At 39.2% G+C, this 23,278-nt stretch overlaps 3 protein-coding genes across 3 annotated transcripts; 2 read left to right on the forward strand and 1 right to left on the reverse strand.

Moving 5' to 3' along the window:
* Positions 1–801: 801 nt before the first annotated feature.
* Positions 802–4,292, reverse strand: LOC117793872 (nuclear exosome regulator NRDE2). The gene is made up of 3 exons (XM_034634305.1): positions 4,128–4,292; positions 3,423–4,072; positions 802–3,353 (listed from the first exon to the last, which is right to left on the reverse strand). The coding sequence occupies exons 1-3, from the start codon at positions 4,213–4,215 to the stop codon at positions 1,071–1,073; spliced, it is 3,021 nt and encodes a 1,006-aa protein (XP_034490196.1). The 5' UTR covers positions 4,216–4,292; the 3' UTR covers positions 802–1,070.
* Positions 4,293–4,436: 144 nt separating this feature from the next.
* On the forward strand, positions 4,437–5,472 carry LOC117783705 (malignant T-cell-amplified sequence 1 homolog). Its single transcript, XM_034621238.1, has 4 exons — positions 4,437–4,566; positions 4,622–4,774; positions 4,841–5,143; positions 5,201–5,472. The coding sequence occupies exons 1-4, from the start codon at positions 4,556–4,558 to the stop codon at positions 5,280–5,282; spliced, it is 549 nt and encodes a 182-aa protein (XP_034477129.1). The 5' UTR covers positions 4,437–4,555; the 3' UTR covers positions 5,283–5,472.
* A 555-nt stretch (positions 5,473–6,027) lies between these two features.
* On the forward strand, positions 6,028–20,838 carry LOC117793515 (brefeldin A-inhibited guanine nucleotide-exchange protein 3). The gene is made up of 10 exons (XM_034633837.1): positions 6,028–6,329; positions 7,086–7,418; positions 7,878–8,011; positions 9,564–10,207; positions 10,983–11,303; positions 11,374–12,631; positions 12,693–13,060; positions 14,543–14,984; positions 15,406–16,659; positions 16,753–20,838. The coding sequence occupies exons 2-10, from the start codon at positions 7,334–7,336 to the stop codon at positions 18,391–18,393; spliced, it is 6,147 nt and encodes a 2,048-aa protein (XP_034489728.1). The 5' UTR covers positions 6,028–6,329; positions 7,086–7,333; the 3' UTR covers positions 18,394–20,838.
* Positions 20,839–23,278: the final 2,440 nt, after the last annotated feature.

Here is a 23,278-nt window from a genome sequence, read left to right on the forward strand (position 1 = left end):
AAGAATGCATTTGAAAACTATTTTACAAACATTGGTTAAACCCTAGATGCAGTACACACTACATTAGAGATTTGTTGTGGTTTATTGAGAGTTTTTTCTTATTTTATTACATATAATTTCGTTCAAACATGGCTTCACGAGGCTGCAAGTATCCTGCAGATGCCTGGAGACAAAAGCAAAGTTTTCGAGGAATATTAGGTGGTTCCCATACTTTTAAGACATAACAGACTAGGAAATTACAATTACATCCCAAGGACTGAGAAATTTTTTATTTTTTTTACATAGTGTTATCTGTTGAACTAGGTGTCGGATTTTGGTGATCAAGGTATCAATCGACGCGTATTTTTTAATAGAATTTAAAAAAAACATACCAAGAGACCCAAACCCTCCAACTTACACCCGCGTATCTTATGAACCAGGTGAGTTAGAAGAAGTTTTATGCCATTTTGTAAGTTAGGACTAAACCTTTCGATCAGTATATAACTCGAGCTGATCGGACAGTCATAGCAAATTTTCCATATTAGCTGTATATGTTGCTAGTCGCCTTTCGCACCCTTTGTGATGCTTTCGTTAATAGCGCGAACTGCCGTCCGCAGTGATGCCTTCTTTTTAAGACCCTGTCCAGCCGGAGCTCGAAACCAAATTTGAATGCCCGACCCGGCTCGGTCCGCTAAAACTTTCAAAAATCCCGTTCCGGTCCAAAAACGCTATCAGGGATGCCACAGAAAGCGAAACCACAACTTCATTAATTTTGGGGAGATTTTCGTTTGGTTTCGTTTTCTGTGGCACCTCTCTATAATAAATTTGATAAAGGAGGTTTCATTTATTTTTTAAATATATTTTTTAAATCTCTACTTACAACCAGTGATTTACATACTCTTATGTAGAAAAATTATGCTATCCAAATTAGAGCTATTAAACTTGGTGTGTCTACTGCTTAGAATATTTTCGGATGTTAAAAAAAATCGCCTTTCGTTTGTGGATTTCAGGTCCGAAGCCCGACGATTTTTGAAGCTAACCGCGGGCCGCGAAACACGAAAGTTTCCGCGCACATCACAAAATTGTTGATGTTATGCCTCGCGTAAGACGTTGAGTTCCTCGGGTATTGCATATATACGTAGCTGTTTTTCAGTCATTACATCCTGGAGATTGCCGACTTCCTGGGGCACATAAGTGACGCCATCCATGTAGAGTGCCTTATCCCAGGGGCACTCATCCAATGCCATTAGGAGACACGATTTGCTTCGCTCAAAGCTAGTGCGCTCATTCGAAAGGCAGCGCAGATAGCAGCGCCAATACAAGGAGTTACGACGGAGGATCGCATACTGATCCGCCTCCTCTTTGGAGCGATATGGGTTAGTGGGCAAAAATGTCTCGAACATACTAAGCACTCGATTGCGAACCAAATTCTCTAAATATCCTTGTTGCAGTTCCTCGCTAAACAGCTCGTCGATGGCACTTGATTTCTTCGTCTTGGATTTGATCTGATGAATGAAACGGCAGCGTGCCGCAATGACCATATGGAGTAGCGCCAATATTCCAGCTCTGGTATGTACAAGGTGTCCACGCAGCTTGTACCAGGGCAGAGAGCTAAGCGTTGTCCACCGATGCAGCATGGCCAGATTCCTGGGAAACTCGATCAAGGATTGTTCCAGCATAGAAACCAGTTGCTTTCGTCCATCCCGAGGAGAAAATAGGGAGAGAAGCGGCAACTGCATGATCACCAACTGCAATTCACGCAGTTGCTCACGCATAAAATGACATCGCGTCCATTCCAGTTTCATTTTCAGCTCTGTCTCGGGAATATCCACTTTGGCAAAGATGCCAAGGTTAAGGTTATTATTAAGCATCTCAAGAGCCTCAACTGAACGACCGTCCATGCAGAGCAACAAGGAATGGATGCGCAGCAGCAGCATCAGCTTGTTGGCTATAAAGTAGTTCTCCAACGGCATTGGATGTGTTGCCATGGCGGCATCCTCATTCGCCGTCTTCAATGCCACACACAAATGCCGACTGCTCTCACGAATAGCGCTTTCTAGTTCCACTGGAGCACTGTTCTTGGGTGATTGCTGAACTACCAGGGAACTGAGAATGTGCTGCGCTTGCTTGTACTGCTCGCGTGCAAATAACATTTCAGCATAGATCACATTGGCATGCAACAGATCAACATCGTCCACATCCGCGGGCATGTTCATAATTTTGTCAAAAATGCGCAAATCGCTCGACTTGTCCTCATCATCCAACGCCTCGTACTCAAACATGCCCAGTTCTGTGTAGAAGCGGGTCACACAACGATTCTCCTCCAGGCTCAACAATTGACGTTGACGTTGACGCGCATCTTTAACATATCCATCCGTCAGCTTGCCGGTGAGCTTGAGCAGCAATAGACGCAGTCGCTCGAAACGAAACCAGAGTATAATGAAGACGCGTCGCTTGGACTCATCATTGGGATCGATGAAGGCTTCGCTGCATTTGAGCAGCAGTTGACTGAGACACTGTTCGTATAGCTCGTTGCCAATAAAATGGGGCATGAAAGTGGGGCTAACATACAGCTCCTTGGCCAGCTGCAACATGGCTTCGGTGTAATGATCGCCACTATTTAATGGCAGCATATAGCTGTGACGATCACCCAGACTGGCCAGCAGCATTTCGACGGCTTCCGATTCACCGATTTGATCAATGCGTGCGGACAGGCGATCTGCAAGGCTGTTGGTCCGCACAAATGGTAATTTGGTCAGCTGAACGGCCAGTAGCATAAGGTGTAGTTGATTATCTTTTGATTTCAATGGATAAATGTAGCGACACACATCCTCTGTGTAAACGAAGCGTTGTGGATCTAGTCCAGCGTTGGCTGCCTCCTCGATTGGGCCACGCAACTCTGGATATGGCAAGAAATTGAATGCTTGACGCAAGCGCTCGACGCGTGTCCAAATCTCTGGCATGGGCATGCCTGATCGCAATACCAGCTCCTCATATTCAACCAGCGGACGTTCAACAGCTGCACGCGCCACAAGACAATCAAAGCTCAAATGCTGCGTATTGAGTTCCAGAGCCAATTTGAGTAGCGCAAACATGCGATCACAGTTAGCCGACTGGCGTAGGAAAAGCACACAATTGTGAAAGAGTTTCAGCATAAGATCATCCGTATCTGTATCTGTATCGTTATTGGTATCTGTAAGCATATCCGTATCCTTCTGTCCCAAATTCATGCGACGCATGCACTGCTCGTATATATTAAGCACGTCCGGAACATTGCAACGGGCCATGGTGCCTTGGGTGGTCATTATCAGAGCAGTCCATAATGTGTACTCAAACGGATGCCGCTCCAGCAGTTGCTCAATCTGGCTGGCCACCTAGTTAAAGTAAATATATATATTTAATTTATTTTCCATATATGAGTTTTGTATATTCTATTAGGTTACCTCGCTGTCTGGATATGTGACACTTAAAGTGGCAACATACAGCTGCAGCAGCTTTTCATTGCCGGGTAGCTCCTGTAGCGCTGTTCCCAACATATGCAGCTGATGCTCGGCCACAGCCAGTCGATTGGTCTTGGACAAGTTGTAGCTTAGCAAGTGATGCAGCTCAATCCAGTTATTTAATTGCTTCGGCTCCTTGGCGACAAGGTTTTTAAGTTTTTTAATGCGTTGCATGATTTGAGTGCTCTCTTCATCAGACAGTGTGTGGTCAACACTGGGCACAATCAGCTTGAAGTGACGTAAACTCTTCTTGGCATATCGGCGGTATCGTGGTGTCTTTTTTGCGTCTGCTAAACGTCGTTGATTTATTTTGTATTGTGGCCGCGATAGACGTGGTAAGGTGTTCAACTCTCGTTGCGCTTTGTTTGGTGCCTTATCCACGTAGAATTCCACAGTGTTATCAAACTCCAAGGGACGCTGCACGGGGACGACCGGGATTCTAGCTGGGCTGGCACTCCGGCTAGAAGATTCCGATTCTGTATCGGAGTCGAATTCCGTGGCTGCACCAGTATTAAACGACGGCAATGCAATTTCAGCAGGCAACTCGTAGCTGTGGTTGCTCTTCCAATTTGTCTCCTTATCAGTAGAGTTATCTATAAAAGGAAATCAGAATATTTGCAATTTATGTAAAACAGTAAACTACATTACCTGTAGCTGGAATCGGCTGAGCGGGAGCATCCACAACATTCGGTTCACGGTTGTCCCCACCGTCACCGTAAGCCGGAAAAAGAGACATTTTCACTTGTTACAATGCAATTATTGTTTTATTGTCGCCTTTTGAAAAAAAAAAAAACATTAAAAACATTGCATCCAAATAAGTTTTAAAAACAATCGACATGTCGTTCTATCGATATCTTAATAGTATCATCAAATACCAAAGTTGATATTCTCGCTATCGATATATCGATAAAGCGATAAGAAATACTCACGCAATATTCAGAAGCGATACTATCTGAATTTTATTAGAACGGTGGCAACGCCGTTGTTTTGTCAAATTCGCTTATTGCTCGTGCCGATTCTCGGCCACCTTAAACTGAAACTAACTTAACTGCGGCCATTGGAAAAGATTTCTCAAAATGTTCAAAAAGTATGTATAAAGCAAGCTGCAGATCAACTGACAACTAACATATGTAATTATATAGATTCGAGGAGAAAGACAGTATCTCATCGATACAACAACTCAAATCGTCAGTACAGAAAGGTATACGTGCCAAGCTATTGGAAGCATATCCTAAATTAGAGACTCACATTGATTTGATACTTCCCAAGAAGGATTCATATCGCATTGCAAAATGGTAAGCCGCTTAACTACCATACTCGAACTCGATTATTAATGATGGTAACCAATTTATTATTCTTAGCCATGATCACATTGAATTGTTGTTAAATGGTGCCGGTGAACAGGTATTTTTCCGGCATCGTGATGGTCCCTGGATGCCCACGTTGCGATTGCTTCACAAATTTCCATACTTTGTGACCATGCAGCAAGTGGACAAAGGTGCCATACGCTTTGTGCTAAGTGGCGCCAACGTCATGTGTCCCGGCTTGACATCGCCGGGCGCCTGCATGACAGCGGCAGATAAAGGCACTGTAGTGGCCATTATGGCCGAAGGCAAGGAGCACGCGCTGGCGATTGGTTTACTCGCGTTATCTACTGAGGATATGTAAGAGAATCGATGGAAACCAGCAGCTGCTTAAACTACATCTATTTCTCATTGCAGATTAAAAGTCAACAAAGGCATTGGCATAGAGACGTATCATTTTCTCAACGATGGCCTCTGGAAATCGAAGCCCGTCAAATAGACTCCTCGCATGACAGTTTCGGAGCAGGAGCAGCACCAGGAGCACTCACCATGCATTCGTCCTACGTAGTCTTCGTCATTGTCATGAGAGCAAAGATTGGTTTTGATATGCAATTTGTGTTTATTTTTTTTATTTAATTTAATACACGAGTAATGCGCAAGTTAATCTATTATTAAATAATTCGAAATACATTTAACTAATAATTGCAAAGAGTGAGCTCTAGTTGCCAACATGCGCACATCCAACTGCATGCTGCATAAACCACCTGTAGAGATGACCAGTGTGTAACACAAATGGAATCCTTTAGGCCATGTTATTTGGCAAACCAAACATTTAAACATTGTTAAACATTTTGTGTTATTTTATGCATTCGCTTAACATTGTTGTATTTGTGACAGTTCTTTTGCTGCCGGCATGCATTTTATATGCTCAGTATTGATTTTCCACTATTTGTGCAAAACAAATCAGCTGTTTGGTAGAAAAACAGGTTGAACGGACTGCATCAATATTTTGGTATTCCTGTGAATGCTTAGAAATGTGACGTCACAATTGTAACATCGACACTGGGGTGGCAGTAAATCGTACCCCGATTTTATTGTATTTGAGATAAATTATGTAAGAAATGATCGATAAATACACCATATATTTACATATGTCTGTGTGTTTGTTCATGTTCTGCTTGGAACAAAGCATTGTGACGTATGTTATAATTAGCGTTACCTTATTATTCAAAATGTGAGCGCGCTTTAATTTTGTATGGAGCATGCGCATTGTGCACATGTAACGGTTCATCTGCATGTGCGTGTGACATTTGTGTGTGTGTGAGTATGCATGATTGTGCGTCAGAAGCAGCGTAAAAGAAAATTGTTTTCAGTTTCAGTTGCTGCCAGCATTTGTCGCACAGCGCGGACCTAACGACAAAAGCAACGTTATTTGTAAGGAAATATAGACATACGACTAAAAAATACAAAAAAAAAAAATATAGGAAAAACTTTAAACCACAAGTGGTGGACAAGAGTTGAACAATAAACGCTACAAAACGGAATAGTAAAAGGCTAGAGATAGACGTTGAAGGCTGTCAAAGTCTTGGAACGGTTGTGAATTGTGTGCTGCATATGGGAAGAAAAAAAAGGACATTTAAATTTGAATTGCGTACGATGCAGCCAATGCACGTATACGTACATATACATATTGTGTGAGTGTGTGTATGTGTGTGTGTGACTGTCGTTGGCGGTGTGTAGGTGGAGGTGTATGCGCCATTTAGTGTACGAAAAGTTTTTCAAGGAAAACGGATACACACTGTTTGAACTTTCTGAAGGTGCAAAATGCAAGAGTTAATTTTTTTTTTTAGTTTTTTATTTAAATTCTTATTGTGTGTGTTTGTTGTTGCTGAAGTGGGCGTGTGAGTCATGATCAAAAAGGGACAAAGACTTGCGAGTGGTCGCCAAGAGCAACAGTAATAAATACAGTAGCTCACAGCCTATTTGATACACTAATAATATAATATAATATATACATAAAAAAAATAAATAAAATTAATACCTTAAGCTTAAATATGAAATATCAAATCTGCACTTAAATTATATCCTCTCTTAATTAAAAGATAAATTCATTTAAAATGTGTAATATGTAAGAGTAGTGGGTGAAATAAGCTTGGAGCCACTGTATTCATACACACGTACGTATATAGACACACATGCACTACGTTCAATACATACATATGTTATATTAATATGGTCACAATATGTTAAATGCATTCTGTTTCCTTTACATTTATTGATTTAACTTCACTTTTTTGGGCAGACGTTGGTGCTAATTGAGTTGATGTTGATGACATGCAAGGGAAAAGAATTTGCGCCTTCCGTTCGAGTTTACAACTGAACAACAGCAACAAGAACAACGGCAACACCAACAACAATAAATAATCAAGTACAACACAGAGGCATCAGCGAGAAACAGCGCGAGAGAGAGAGAGAGAGGGAGAGTGCTGTACACCCACATAGAGTGAAGAATCGGATGTGTGTGTGCGTGTGTGTGGACGCCTTTTCAATATGGAAGACCTTTTTCTGCTAATTATCAAGGAGTCAACGGGCACCAAGCACAACGCGCTGCGACAAACGGCGCAAATTGCTTACGGTAAATACTACTTGCATATGTGTATATGTGTACATACTTCTAGTTGAGAGTTGTAACATAACAACAACGACAACCACAACAATAAAAGCACAAAACAGCAAAGCACATTGAAAACATGCAAGAACGCAATTTCCTTCCATCGTTTTTCAGTTATTTGGTTGTTTCTGCTGCTGCTGTCGTTGTTGTTGTTGTTGTTGTCGTGTCCGCCCTTTTGCACATCCGTTGTCGTTTCCTTTGTTTTTTTTTTTGTTCTTTTCGGTTCGCTCTTCGCTACTTTCAACCTCAGCAGGAAAGTAGGCAACGATTTGTTTCTAGTTGTCAACCTCTACTCTCTCCCTCCCCATCCCCTTGTCCATTATCAGTCCTAATTGCTGCCCAGCTTATCTGTAATATTTTAACTGGGCCTGGGTTTTATGATGACAATGACTTGGAACGTTTCGATTTGCCATTTATTTGCAGATAAACTTTATCGACAACATGGCATACATAGAGATCCGTCGCATGAGCTGCGCTCCGTTTGCTTTACGGCACTGCAAATGGCCTTGGACACGAAGCGGCCAAAGTTCATCACAATGGGGCTCAATGGTCTGCATGTAAGTACTAAATGAGAGGCGGACGAGTCATTTATCGAACGGGTTCTCAGGCAATTGTGCGCCTGTTTCCGTACGGAAATAATGTTCAGACTGACTGACAATAACTTTGAAATGGGTAAACTAATTGCCCAGGTCAGAGCGCAGTGGGCAGTGTCAAGAATGCATCACGAAAGTGAATTATTTTAATTTAAGGTCATGACACTACAAAAAATGAAAAGAACAAACCATCTCTTTGACATGTTCATTTGAATGCATTCAAATCAATGTGATGATGATTTGTAGAAATAAAATATTATTATCAAAGTAAAATTATAAGACTGACTTGAATTAAAAAAAAAATCAGAAATTTAGGGTTACATAAGGGTTGGGCAGCTAGTGGCTCACAGAGCTCACCAGGCTCTTTCCGTTCTATTTGCAAATTGAAGCCATAAATTCGCCTGCTTCTTTATCTTTGAATTATAATATTATTTCTGATATTAATGATATTATATTTCACAAAGACTTAAGAAATCTTACAAATTAATGCACTAGTCACTACGAATAAATTATTTTTTGAACACATATTTATACTTTCAAATTAAATGCAAAAAAAGAAATTGACCATTTATTTTGTATATCTATAATTTTTACTATTATATTACTCTTATTGTTATTTTTTTTTTATTTTGAATTAGTTTATATCTTCCTGAACCTTCAGAAACCTTACTAGATACCAGCATCAGCGAGTCCCCTTTGTCAACCCCTTAGATGTCCTTTGTCCTAGGGTTAAACTAGGATACCCGTTACTTACTTCAATATACAATAGTACTTTAAAGAAAATACTTGTTTTGCTCTGAAAACTTTAATTCGCCGATCTTAATGCGAATTAGTGGGGTTATAGATAATACTTATACATAACGTTAATTACCACAAAATACGTATTATCTTAAAAACTGTGGGTGTGGTGGTTTTTCGCGATTTGCGGGGGCGGATAATGCTGATCAAGAATATATATACTTTATAGGGTCGGAGATGCTTCCTTCTCCCTGTTACATACATTCCAACGAACACAATACAATCATTTACTTATTTTTTAAGTAACAGGTATAAAAACCAGATAAATGTATGGCTATAGAAAAATTGTACATACAAGATAAAAAAATGAAATTTTAAGATTGAAATTTGATGTAATACCATTAGGTTTGTTGACAAATTCTTTTAAGTCAATTAGTTTTTTATTTCTAAAAATAGTTAGACCCAATTATTTATCGCATTATTTATCTACTTTCAACTTGTTCTAAGAGAATCATAGCCAACGATAATAAAATAAGGAATATAAAGAAAGGTTAATTAACTTAGTAAATTTTTCTTTGCCGACTGCTTTTAGTCGTGCATAAATAAATAAATAAAAAATAAGTTAACTGTGTATAAATAAATAATAAATAATATAAATAAAGTTTAATTGTATATAATTATACTTTAAGAATACCAGAAAAATATATTACGAAAAAAATTGAGCTCTGTTCCAATATCAGTGTTTGCTTTATTTATATTCTATATTTTCTGTTGACAGCGCGTCATCAAGGACGAACGCTTCTACATCGGTCTGGAGCCGGAAGATGATTCAGTGTGGCTACCATCGCAACTGCTGCGTGCCACAAATGGCATTCTGCCATCGACGAGCAGCGAGGACACTGTGGTGAATGTGTTGCGCCTCTTTCTGGCCATGGCCTGCTCACCGGCGTGCACGCTAAATGGTCGACTACTTATTGAGATACTTTCACGATGTGGTGAATGTTGGGAGATGGGTTCGAGAGCCACCAAGGCTGCCTCGCTGGCCGCTGCCTCCCAATGTCTACGAACATTCTGTGCATTTCTTATCGAGGAGGCCGAGGAGGTTAAGAAGACAGCGCCAGCTGGTCTAATGACACAGACTCAGGCCTCGGCCGTTTATAATGAGGTGATACCCGTGATGCAGTGGCTCTGTAGTCGCCTTGTAGAACCCAATGTCAACAATGCGTCCCCGAACAAGAAATGCGAAAATCCCAGCTCGCTTTATCTCACCGAATGCATACTAACGCTCAGCTCGGCGCTACCCCGCAATGTGCACGCCAATCCACACTTTACTTCATTCCTCTGGCAGAAATTCTGTCCTACGCTGGCCGCCGCCCTCGGCTCACCCGGTCGGATTAACTTGGACAAAAAGTTTACTTACAAGTGAGTTCAGCGCACTGTTCACAAACTCTTTTTCGCATTAATTAATCAGAAATTTTTGATTCTACAATAGAATTGCAAAGCGAATATTAAATATGAAATATGTGATAGACCAGATGAATGTTCTGTAGATGTTTTTTTATAAATTGATTCGAAAGTATGAATCGAAAAGTCCTATTATCCGTTAAAATTTCATATATTTGAATATATTTTTGTAGTTTTTTAGTAAGAAAAACTTTCTTGTATTTTGATGTATCTTTAACCAGGGCCCGTAACGATTATAAATCTTAAAAAAATTGCAAATTTTAACTTAATTTGTGATTTAAATTAATCAAAGACAAAATTGAAAAATACAAATTATTCTTATTATAAAAATTAGCATTCTAAATTATTTTTAAATTATTATTTTTATTATAAAAACTAAAATATGATTTAAAAAAAATGGAAATTACAGTTACATAATTTTTAAATAATAATTGAAATTTTGCTGTTATTTTAAAACTTTTATAATTAAGATTAAAAATAAAGAAGCTAAATTTTATATTTATGATAAAAATTGAAAATAAAAGGTTATTCTTTTTTCAGGGTACTTATTTCACAAATAGTATTTCTAAGATTTGTTTGCGATCCCTGATATCAACCAATCTTATACATCGTGATTAAACTTAGTTCAGATATAACTTGTATGTCATATTGCTGTCTATGATCTAGAGATTTAAGTATTCGGCGTGCCGAATTCTTTTTGTTTTTTATTACTAATGGTTATTTTCTTGACCAGGGATGCTCTACACATGATTGAAAATGAGGCGCGTGGTTTTTTCACTGGACCCGGCTTAGATGGACCGCAAGCGCGTTGCGTTTACTTGACGGCTATTCAGCTACTGCGCATTGCCGGTGCACATGGATCGCTGCGACCGATGCTGGAGGCGTTGTTCCATCGCATGGTATTACTGCCGGCACCGCTGAATCGCACAGAGCCATTAAGATGTGTGCGTGAGATCTTTAAGAGTCCCGAACGGCTTATAGATCTAGCCGTGATACTTTATGTGGACAAAAATACGGCGCAAGGCTGCAGCGATGAGATGGCGCTTTTCCGACTGTGCGTATAACATACAAACATGAACAATTGAATGATTTCATAAATTATCTTGTCTTTATTCTCTTTTTAGGCTGGTGGATGCTATGGAGGAGTGCGCCTATGGGGCCAGCGCGGGTAGTGCCACTGAGGCAAGTCTGCAAGCGAGCGTGGAGTGCATGGTGGCGCTCTTGGATAGTCTACAGGTGTTGTGCAGCGGTGAGCTGACAGAGTCCATGATAAGCGATCAGATTGTGCAGGTTGTGAATGCGCGACATGAGCTGCTAAAGGATGCGGACTACTCGGGACCGTTGACATACCAGAGCATGGCTCGACTGCCGGCTCCATATCGGGATGCCATTGTGGAGTTTCGGCAGAATGTGTTTGAGACGTCATCTGGATCAGAGAGCGAATGCGATCCGCCACATGAACAAGATGCGGCTTCAAATGGTTCCGGTGACACCGAAGGTCCTGAGGATGATGAGCCTAGCAGCTCGAGCGATGAGACATCTCGTGTGGAAAATCGATGGCCGTATTCCCACCTCGAGGCGCCTGTCATGCCCATTCGAACGGACAGCGACAACGATCGTCAGCATGCACGCGATTTTGCCAAGGCTTTGCGCCAGGATCTGGTGCCGAAGCTACTGCGTTTGCGCAGCTGCGTCGAACTGGATGAGGCAATGCAGGAGTTTGCATCCGCTGTTTGCCAGGAGAACAGCATGAATTTCTCCGACTTTGATTACAATTTGACGGCAATCAATGCGGATGGCATTTATTTGGCCATATATTCATCGTTGTTGCTTAGCTTGCAGCTAATGCGTGCTGGCTACTATGATCAGCAGCCGTCCAAGGATATACTGGTGCCCATGTCGGAGCAACAATTCGTTACCTCCGTGCAGAACACTGGGGTGCTCGTCTACCTCTCATCGCCCTGGCTGTGCGAGCTCTATCAGTCGGTCATCGTTTGCAATATAATGGAAGCCATGACCCGACAACAGTTGGAGGGCAGTGGACCACGTTGTGCGTTGGTCGACATGCTGTGCGATGCTGGCGGCTTGGCCACCACTCAAATGTTATCCGAATGGCAGCGCCTGCAGACGGCAACGGTGAAGCACAGTGACAATGAGCAGCATGACAAACGGCGGGAGGCGGCAAAGAAATTGTGCCGTCGTCTGTTGACTTGCTGCTGGGATTCTATGGTGATTGTGCTTAGCTCGGGTTTGGGCGATCTACAAAGCACTGCATCCAACAAGCTGGTGGCTCTCTCCAAGCGCACACTGCGCGTCAAGGCAAAAGCCAACAAGTCCAACGGCGAAGCTCTCTATGCCATGTGCTTGGACGGTCTACATTCGGTAAGGTGTGAAGCTAAGCAAATTGATTCAACCTAATCAAATCATTTAATTATTATCTTAGGCCGCAACACTTAGCAACAGCCTCAACCTGCAGCATTTGGCCGGCAAAATACTCAATTTGTTGGCCTCCAATGTTTGCCAGACAAGTGGACCACGCATCTCTGCGAGCCAAGCCATGTCCATGGATGTAGTGCTCACTGGTGGTCTCAATCTAGGCAGCTACAGCGCTGATTGCTGGCAGAGCATCTTTGCGGTGTGCCGCCATGTTAGCCAACTGGAGCACGAGATCTTCAGCATGCAGAATCCGTCAATAGCCGCCTCGCCAGGCAGCAGTCGGCGGGATCTGGAGACGGGTGAAAAGCTTAATAATGGCAATGCTTTGGATAAGTTAAATCTATCCTCTATTCCCATTGATGATGATGAAACGTGGTGAGTGATGCTACTTTTATTCTATTACAGCTTATAGCTACAGTCCCATAAATAAATAAGAAACTATCGACACTATAAATAGCACCAACTGCTTCCAAATATGTAAATCGAATACCTAAAAACACAAAAAACTTTGAAAAAAAACTGATGCTTTTTTAAGTTTAATAATATTAGTAGACAAAAGCGTAGGCAGATTTGTGCGAAGGGGCGGGCCCAAATTCTTTTTCATGATTTATCACACAAGTTGTTAAAAAATTGTTTGAAAACCACCGTTCGAAATTTCGGAGTTCTGTAAATGTCAGAGATTTTATTTTTTTGAACATATTTCGAACTCACTTATGTCAACTACGATAAATGAATATAAAATTTCAACAGAAGTTTTAATTTTAGGTATATTTTATATAATTAATTATTAAATACAGCATACATTCTTTAAAAAAAAATGCACAAAAAAGTAAAGTTTGTTTTTGAAAGTCAAAATTATTGAATTACATGATATTAATTTTTAATTTGAGTAAAATGATATGTTACGCATTTTGAATTTTATAATATATTTTTCTTTTACCAAATATTAGTTAATAATTTTGTTAATATCTGAAATGAATTAATGGCAACCGATTTCAACAAAATTATTGCTCTGACACCTTTAAATCTTTTATATACTTCTATCAAGCAATGAAAGATCCAGAGTTTGAAGTTTTTTGCGTTTTGAAGTGATGTGACACAGCTATGTGTGGATTTAGGAAGGTACAAATTTGTTAGCGGTGAGTGAAGGGTGGGGTAAGTCACGGGCAGAAGCTTATTACCTCTGTAACTAAATTATAAATTCTAAATTATAATTCTGGAAGCACAGTCTGTTTTGGTGATTCCTTCCTAGGTATATACAACTATATTTTTATTATTCCTTTCATATTAGTAGTACCATTAGCTCAAAAATTTAAGCGTGCCTCTGACATGTAGTTATAATGAATTAATTCAACAAAAACAATAAAACTGGAAGGGATGAGTTCAAGTTTTGAAAACAAAGTTGCAAGGTGTTATTTTTATTTCCTTTTTTTTTTTTTAAAGAATAAGTACTGGGCGTCTCACAGTTTAGCTTAAGTTTATGGGGTCTGTCTCGTTGTCTTTAATGCATTACACATTTCGTGATAGATTTATAATACCCTGTTCAAGTATATAAGGTGTAAAGTTAATAGTATTTAAAATGTAACATCTTCGGTCATTATAAATTTATGTCAATAAGGACCACAAGCATTCTAATCTAATTTTATTATTTCTGTAATGTAATGTTTGTGTTGGATTACATTTCTGGGTGTAGTGCGCAATTACTGTATGTTACTCAAACTTTAAACTTATTTTTAGCTAAGCTGTGAATAGTTTTCAATGAATCAATTCACACTTCCTTCTGGACCGCTAAATCAATTCACATTCAGTTTATATAAATGTGCTCTTACTTTTCTCTGTTTTCTTTTCTTTGAACAGCGTGGATGTGTATAGCTTCTTGCAAGCACCATTGCAGAGCCCCAACACGAATATCACATCCATATTGAAAGTGTACTCGGGCACCAATGAAACTGTGTTGCTTAGTCAGAGCGATACATCGAAGGTGCTCTGTGCACTCTCCCACCAAGCCGAGAATCTGTTTAGCGATGCGGCCGAAAGACTTAGCCTTCCGTCATTGTGTCAATTCCTGAAGCATCTGTGTCGCGCCTCACGTGATCAGCTCTACAAGAGTCAGGTGACACGCAAGGGTGGCAGCACACGCATTTGGTGGCCAAGCAAAGGCTGGAAAAAGTTGGATTCGCTACCCATGTCCCTGCTACTGCATCGCATTGGCGATGTTACGCTCAAAGTATTTCGCAGCTCACGACCCCTACTACATGTATTAAAAGTTTGGGCCATAACAGGACCGCATTTAATGGATGTAAGTTGTTTTTCTATATGTTTCCAAGAAGAGATATAAATAATTGTAATCGCACAATTTAAATTGTTTTTTTTAAATTTGTTTATTGATTAAAATCAAAAATAATTAAATTTTCAATCATAATAAATAATTAAGTCAATTTTTAATTAAATCAAAATTTAGAATTGCAATCTCATGGCTTACAAACCTACTTCATCATTTCAAAAATTGAAATTAAAAAAAAAAAAAAGATTGTAGTTCAATGAATTGATTATAATTGGCTTTAAATTGATTTCCGATAATAATTTCTAACTATCATCAAACAAATACAATATGAGCAATTGTGATGCAATCAAAAATTGATTGATATTTTTTTCAAATTTATTTTTTAGTATGGAAAAAATAATGTTATATTAATAATTTTGTGTTTTTGTGTTTATAGGCTGCCTGTCATCGGGATCGCATGATCTCGAAGCGTGCCATCGAGTATATACATGATATAATAACAGCATTGCTGGTGGAGCAATCGGAGCTGCCATATTTCCACTTCAATGAGGCTCTGCTAAAGCCGTTCGAGAATCTACTTAGCATGGACACGTGCGATGTGGATGTGCAGGACCAAATTGTGGCCTGCTTGTATGAGATTGTTGAGGCGCATCGCACCGAGATACGATCTGGCTGGAGGCCATTGTTTGGAACGCTTCGAAATGCTCGCAGTCGCATGTTAAACATGAGCAACATTATCGACATCTTTAGGGTGTTCCTGGACTCTGATAATACGCTAGTCTTTGCTAATGCTGGACTCGACTGTATACTTTGTCTGTTGTCCTATCTGGAGATCTCTGGTGGCGGTGGACCCAATAATAATGCCTGCGGCGAAGATAATGATAATACATTCAGACCAACAGATTTTTTGCATGAGACATTGCGCTTCTTGGAGCGATGCTCGAGCATTTTGGGCTTTATGTACAGCATGCCCAAGTGCCCAAATTTTCATTCCACATACAAGATCAAAGGCATCTCGTATACACATATCATAGACGCCAACATACCAAGCTCCATGGAGAATTTTACATATTTTGGCAACGATTATCTACAGACAAAGAACGAACAATATATGATCTCATATCGATCGCTACACATTGACAAGGACACGATTGTGAAGATTGATGAAATGGATAAGCCGTCGGGAGTGCTCAAAGTGTGGTTCTTGCTGCTGGACGGCTTAACAAATTCCCTGATTGTCTGCCCCTATTCACATCAGGCGCCAATTCTGCAAACGATCTTTAAGCTATTCAAAAATCTATTAACCACTCCAGGCATCGATTTTGGATTTTATTGCATTAATCATCTGTTGATACCCATGATACAAGATTGGCTGCGTTATATTAACAAAACATCAGCCAGCTGGCAGCTGATAGAGAAGAATTTTAAGCATTGTTGCTGTATGACCACCGATTTGGTTGTGGAGTTCATTGAGAAATCTGTGCCAGAACAACGACGTCTGGGTGCCAGTATTAAGACGCGTTTAGCACAAATCGTACATCCCGCCGATAATCTAATTTACTCCAAGCTCAAGTTTGTCACCGAACAGGTGCCAGCGACGGAGCAGCCCAATAGCACCCAGTACGATAGCAGCTCCAGCTGCGCCAGTGATGAGCACAATAATTGCAACAGTACCAGCAACAGTAACAACATCAACAGCAATAGCAATAGCAACATTAATAGTAACATTAATAGCAATAGCAATTGCAACACTACAAATCCAACCAATGTCTCTGTCAATCACAATCCGATTGAGTCACCCACAAAAATATCTAGCTCGGCAACGTTGGCATTAAAGCAACTATTGCTGGTGCTCATTGAGTGTGCGGCACAATCGCAGGAGGCGATTGCCAGGATATCAGTTTCCTGCTTGAAGCATGTTATACTCTCCACTGGCATGCTGTTTAACGAATCACAGTGGATGATTGCTTGCTCGGCTATACATCGAGCGTGTACGGTGACTATTGCGCCTCTGCGTCAGCTCTCTTTTGCATTTCACGAGAAATCCAATAGCTTCTATGGTGACTGTGCCAATGTGAAGGTTGCCGCACGACGTGATAGCACACTCGAGGAGCTGGCACGTATCTATGCCCTTGCCCAGCAGGTCTTTCTTTCGGACAACCAGCGTGAGCCGAACCAATCACAGGGACCGGGTCAGGCAGCACCACCTACAGCTCCTGGTGGAGGCGGTGGTGGCCAGTGCAAAAGCAGCTCATCCAGCTCTGCCCAGCTATCGGATGATCGCAGCTATTCATTTCTCTTATATCCACTGAACAATGGCTTCAATTCAAATCTGGATAACTTTGTCATACGTATTCCATTCAAGAATCTTGTGGTGGGTCTGCTGGCAAATCAAATGTTGCTTCAGCTGGTGGCAAAGTTGTTGCTATCACGACTCAAATGTGTCCCCCAGGCAGTCTCCACTTGTATCTTTGATAATTACGCGGCATCGGCATCAACGCCCAGTCACGATTACGATCTGGATTTTCGCTCCAAGGAGATCTTGTTGCGCTGCGTCAAACAATATCTAATGTCCGCCTTGGAGTTTGACTCGCGTCCCGGACTCAAGTTTCTAATGCAGAAAGTGTCAAATATTGAATACGCCGCCAATTTGTACAAGCAAATGACCTCATCCTGGATGATCTACTACATAGCATTGGTTGACTCCCATCTTAACGATATTGTGGTATATAATTTGGGTGCCGAGGATCTTAATTTCATATTGGAATCATGTTCAAGGCTGAACACCACCACAGTTAAAAAGAAGGAGAATTTTGTGCGCTACTTGTTTTGCCTTCAGGACGCCTGGAATTTGGTGTGTGAACTCTATCTGAGCAATTCGGCGTTGCATGACATCGAAAATGGCAAATTCCGAACCCAGCAGAAGCTGCCTATGCACATGGCCGCCAAATCCATGTGCATCGCCCTCAATGGCAATGGAGATGCGGCCAGCAGCAGCGCAAATAATCACACGGATGCCACCACCGATGGCAACGGATCCTTGGGTAGCGGTAGTGGCAACAACTCAACATCCCCAAGCAAGTGTGTGCAGCTGGAGGAGGAGAATGTGACAATGACAACGCTAATAAGTGAATTCCAACCAAAGTGTCGCAGCAATCCATTTGATACAAATCGCCAGGCGGCCAAAACGGAGGCGGAGTCCATTTCACCGGAGATCGAGCAACAGCGGGCGACGAGCATTTTAAAAGATTCGAATTATAAGCGAGCAGCGCTCGCCCAACTGGTGGTGGCCTCCATGGAGCTGCTGCGCTCGTTGCCCAACGAGGCTGAGGATAATCTAAAGCTGCTGATGACGCCCACCATTAGGGAAGCCTTTCGCCTTGTCCAGCTGCAGGGCAATGAGCTGAAGGTTAACCAGTTTTAGGCAATGCTTGTTGAGTTTTATTTTGATCTGTAGGCGCAACTAACACATGCCCCTACACCCCTTTCTATCTATCTCTATCTCTCTCTCTCTCTGTGTTTTCCTCTCTTTCTTTCTGTTTACATATGCATTATACTTTGTATCCTTCGTCTGCTTGCAAGGTAGGAAAGGAATAAATCATTTACACGCTGCCCAACGACCTACATACTATATCCACATTGTCTTGCTCAACAAAACCTAAGTTTAAAGTTGCTTTTTTGATCAGGCGTGTAGCAGTTTTGCATAACGGTTAAGGTCAAGGCTACGTTAATATCGCACGCTTTCTCAATCTTTCTCTCTCTATTTCACACACACACACACACACACAAATTGTGTCTCGTACTCAACCTATCTAACCGCCGCCTGCATTTTCTACCACAGCAGGCAAACCATTTCAAAGTAAAAGCTCAACATGTCGGCACAAATCAAACTGAACGAAAGTACAACTCAAAAGCTGCTATATAATAAGAAAAGAAGTTGAGGAGAAAGTAGATATAGATAAACATAGATGATGATGAAGCTGAAGCAGCGTAAACAACGTAGTCCTGTACATTGTAACTAATTAGCAACCTTAGCACTTTTTCTATTCCAACCCAAAACAACGCCACCACAGCACTATCCCATAAAATCCATTATAGTTAAATATAGTCGTCTGTTTCTTATGTGCACTTCCAAATGCTATAAAATTCTTTCCCTCCTCTCTCTCTCTTTTTCTCTCTACTTATTTCAAATCTTTTTTACTAAAGAAGCTTGAAAGTTTTAGAACTTTTCTAATGCGTAATGTGAAATCAAAAATATTTGTAATAGTGGAACATGTGTACTATATCATCGATCGCTATTATGTGTTGTGCCTATGTAGCTAACCTAAAAAATTAAAAGAAACCAATGAAATATAAAAGGAAAACAAAATATTTTTGATGGCCTTTATGCGTAGAGCAGCGCCATAATCGAGTTATAAATGTATGAATGTCAGCCTATATAAATACAATTTTATGTATCTTAGCTTAAGAACCGCTTCAAACTTCTATATAGCTCGTATAATTTAGCTATAGCTACAAATTATATCAATTTATACTTAAAGTCCTATAATGAAACTGTCAGCCACAAAACTGTATAAACGATGGTAAGGCAATTACTAATTATAAGGTCTGCTCCTTTAATTGTAATCAAATTAAAAGCAGATCTTAACTTATAATAAAATGTAAAAAAAATATACATACTAATAATATTGTACTTACATACATATATTGTATTTCAGCTCAATGTTATATACAAATGCTACTTGAAAGGACTAAGTGTATACTCTCTTATTATAGTTATTAATTTGCATAAAAAAACATAGTATAACATAAGTATGTATATACATACATACATCAATAACATTATATGAAACAAACGTAAACATAAAGCGAATGTTAACTAACACAAAATCAGTGCCGCCCATTAATCCACGATTACCACCATTAATAATTAGTCAAAGACATACACATACAACTCTACACACACAGACACACACACACAGACACACATACATATACATAGACAGACACACATACACACACAGACCTATAAAGCCTAGAGTACTTTATGCATACGTTTCACGTATATTGTATGTGACCAGTAGTCCCGCGCTGCCTTTAAACTAGCATACATGTTGTACCAGTGTGCGTACCTAAGAGAAATACAAACCTTACAAAATCTCAGACACTTTGCACTATCGTCGCTTCTTAGCCTCTGTTTAATATTTAATAGCTTTAAAATTCGTTTTTGCCCAGCTACAAAGCCCCTTTATATGAAATAAAAATTAGAAAAATCCATACGTAAACACACTTGAAACTACATATTGATAAAAATATATATATACATTTATATCTTTATATATACTTAGTTATATGCATATTTAAAGAGCTAAAAGAGTTATATAGCTTTATATAAATGTACTTATATGTAATATAGTTGCTTCCGGGATATATACTCTTTGTTGTAAATGTCTAAACGAAAGAAAAGATACAAAATCTTTTTTATATAAGTATATAAAACTATAAATGTATATGGAAACTATATTAGGTACAGTACTACAAATCTATACATACATGCAAGTACTATATACATACCTACTTATACATATATATATATTGTCGCTTCTTGTGTTATATACCTGGCCATCTCTAACTCTCTCTATTTAACTATTAACTTGTACTATCTTGTAACTATATACTTATAAGTGCGAAAAGTATCCATAGGAACTGTTGATACCAGAAAATGAAAGAGAACAAAGAAGCGAAGTTATATGAATTATTTAAATGCAAGCTACTTAGTATGTACTTTAACTCTCCAAGAGTGCATTCGTAATACATATGGATGAAAATACAAAATTAAACAACGCTTTCGCCACTTTACTAAAACACATTTCAGGAGTTGTTTTATTTTCAATCAAAACAAGCATGCCCTGGGATTTTAAGGAGTATAAATCATGGCTGCAAACCTAAATTTTGGGAAAGGTTTGTGTCGATGGCTCGAATAAATCGAAAGGTTTCGATTTGCTTTGCAAAACGTTTCATCTCTTAATTGTTTTTCCATTTTCCTTATCTTTTTAGGCTAATAGAATTATTTAATAAAAAAAAGATTCTTAACTTTAAAAAGATTCTAAATTAAGATAATGATTTTATTATAATATTGTTCTATTCTATTTTATTATTATATATCTATTGTTTCAAAAGCTACTCTCTCTTCGCTCGCGGTGCTACACTCAAGCGTACTCGTCTGTTGGAGATCCCGTAACTACCATGGAAAAAGCTGAAACTAGTAAGAATTAAAAAATATTTCGTACTTAGATACTTACCACGCAAAAGATTTGATACACTTGCAAAACGCTGCATTACATTTTCGTCTACTTGTTCCAATAACAGCTATATGATAAAGATAAGCCGATTTAAACCAACTTCAGGAAGGATGTGTAAGACCAACTTAAATGCATATTCTATCAGCTTGGTAACAATATCTCATAAAACAAAAAAGCTATATGATATAGTGAACCGATTTAAACAAACTTCGGTCAGGTTGTATAAGTTCTGCCACGCCACGTCATGCCTGTTACGAACAATTTTTTTTTAAATAAACTTAACAGACCCATATTCTTTTTTATGTACGGGGTCTAAAAATGTATAACATTTTGTTGGAGTTTCGAGGGGTGAATTGTTTAAGGATTCGATTCATTATCCAGCTCTAGTAACCAGAAATCTGAACCAAACCGGTTTTGTGTGATTAAATTAGAGCCGGATTGCAGAGTTGTTCTGAAAAGATCATAGTTTTTGTTCCTAATTCATCATTATCAATTTTGATCAGGCCTTTTCCGGTTTTCTCTTTTTATTTTATACCTTTTAATAAAATGTATCTTTTCACGCTGAATTTAGGATGTTTACAAATGATTGTTTTTCAATTTATCAGACTAACATTCACCAAGTAAAAATAAATTTATCCGGCAAATTTTTTTGAAAGTGAAAACCGAGCACGGTCTGTATAATAAATTCGCAACTTAAACTGTGGATATTGTTTTTCATTTTAAGCTTTAAGTGTGCGAAAAATAATTTACAACATGTCGCCCTGATTACAAAAGGTTACTCCGGTGATTGAAAATGACCCATCGGTCATAAACTTATTTGCAATGCTCCAATATAAAATTTGTTTTACTGGTGAGGTACAAATATTTTAAAATAGGTACAACTGTAATACATATTTAGTTACAGTCAATTGTTGCTATGTAAGCTTGATGACACTGTTACGCAATTTAGGGCCGGCTTTTCATTGCGTCCTTAAATTTTATCTTAAAGATATTTTTAAATTTGACATTAATTTCTACAAAAAAAACTCTGCGAGGAAAAAGTCTAGTAACGAAAGTCATTTCATACCTTCTGATATAAAATTTTGTGACGAGCAATATTTAATTTAATATATAATTTTAAAACAAAAATATATAATTTACCAAAAAAAAAAATGACAGTCTGCACCATGCGCAAAAAGGTTGAGCTTCTCATATCTACCTTTCTAACGATATATAGCTAGTTGTCGGATTTGGGTGTTCGAGGTATCAATCGACGCGTATTTTTGATAAGAAATTAATAAAAAAATAAATTTTACCAAAAAGCATCAACGGTCCCATTAGCTGCAATCATTTAAATTTTGCCCCTTCCACTTACATCCCTTATCTCATGAACCAGGTGAGTTAGCAAAAGTTTTAGTATGCAATTTTCTTAGTTAGGACTGAACCTTTCGTTCGGTAGACAACGATCTGATCGGACAGTCGTAGCAATTTTTCCATATTAGCTGTATATATTGCTAGTCACCGCTTTTCGCACGCTTCGTGCTGCTTTCGTCACTAGCGCAGACTGCCGTCCGCAGTGATACATTTTACGTCAAAATATCTTTTACATAGGTGCGGATTATTGATTGTTGATGCCAGGTTGATGCCGCGGTTGAAAACCTCCGGTGGACTTCTTTATATGCGAGCAAAGTGGAGAAAAATGTTGGTGCTTGATTTTGGTTTTCTTTAACTTAAAAATAACTAAATAATAATTCGCTAAAATTCAAATATGCCCACAAATATTATTTAGCGGGGCCCCGATTAATATAAGGCACAAAACTCACCAAAGTTCCTTTATTTTTGTCTTGAATTTTGTCATATATTTTCATTTCGATGTTTATGCCGATTTTCATGCCACCGAATGAGATGGCTGAACAAACGGACAAAAACACTATTGAAGCTACGTCCCGAGTTTTAAAAACAACTTACCCAGACGGTTTAGTTCAAGATTAGCTAGGTAGGGAAATTGGATTGTTAAAGAAATTAAAA

Source organism: Drosophila innubila, chromosome X, assembly GCF_004354385.1.
Source record: "Drosophila innubila isolate TH190305 chromosome X, UK_Dinn_1.0, whole genome shotgun sequence".
NCBI classification, from domain to species: Eukaryota; Metazoa; Arthropoda; class Insecta; order Diptera; family Drosophilidae; genus Drosophila; species Drosophila innubila.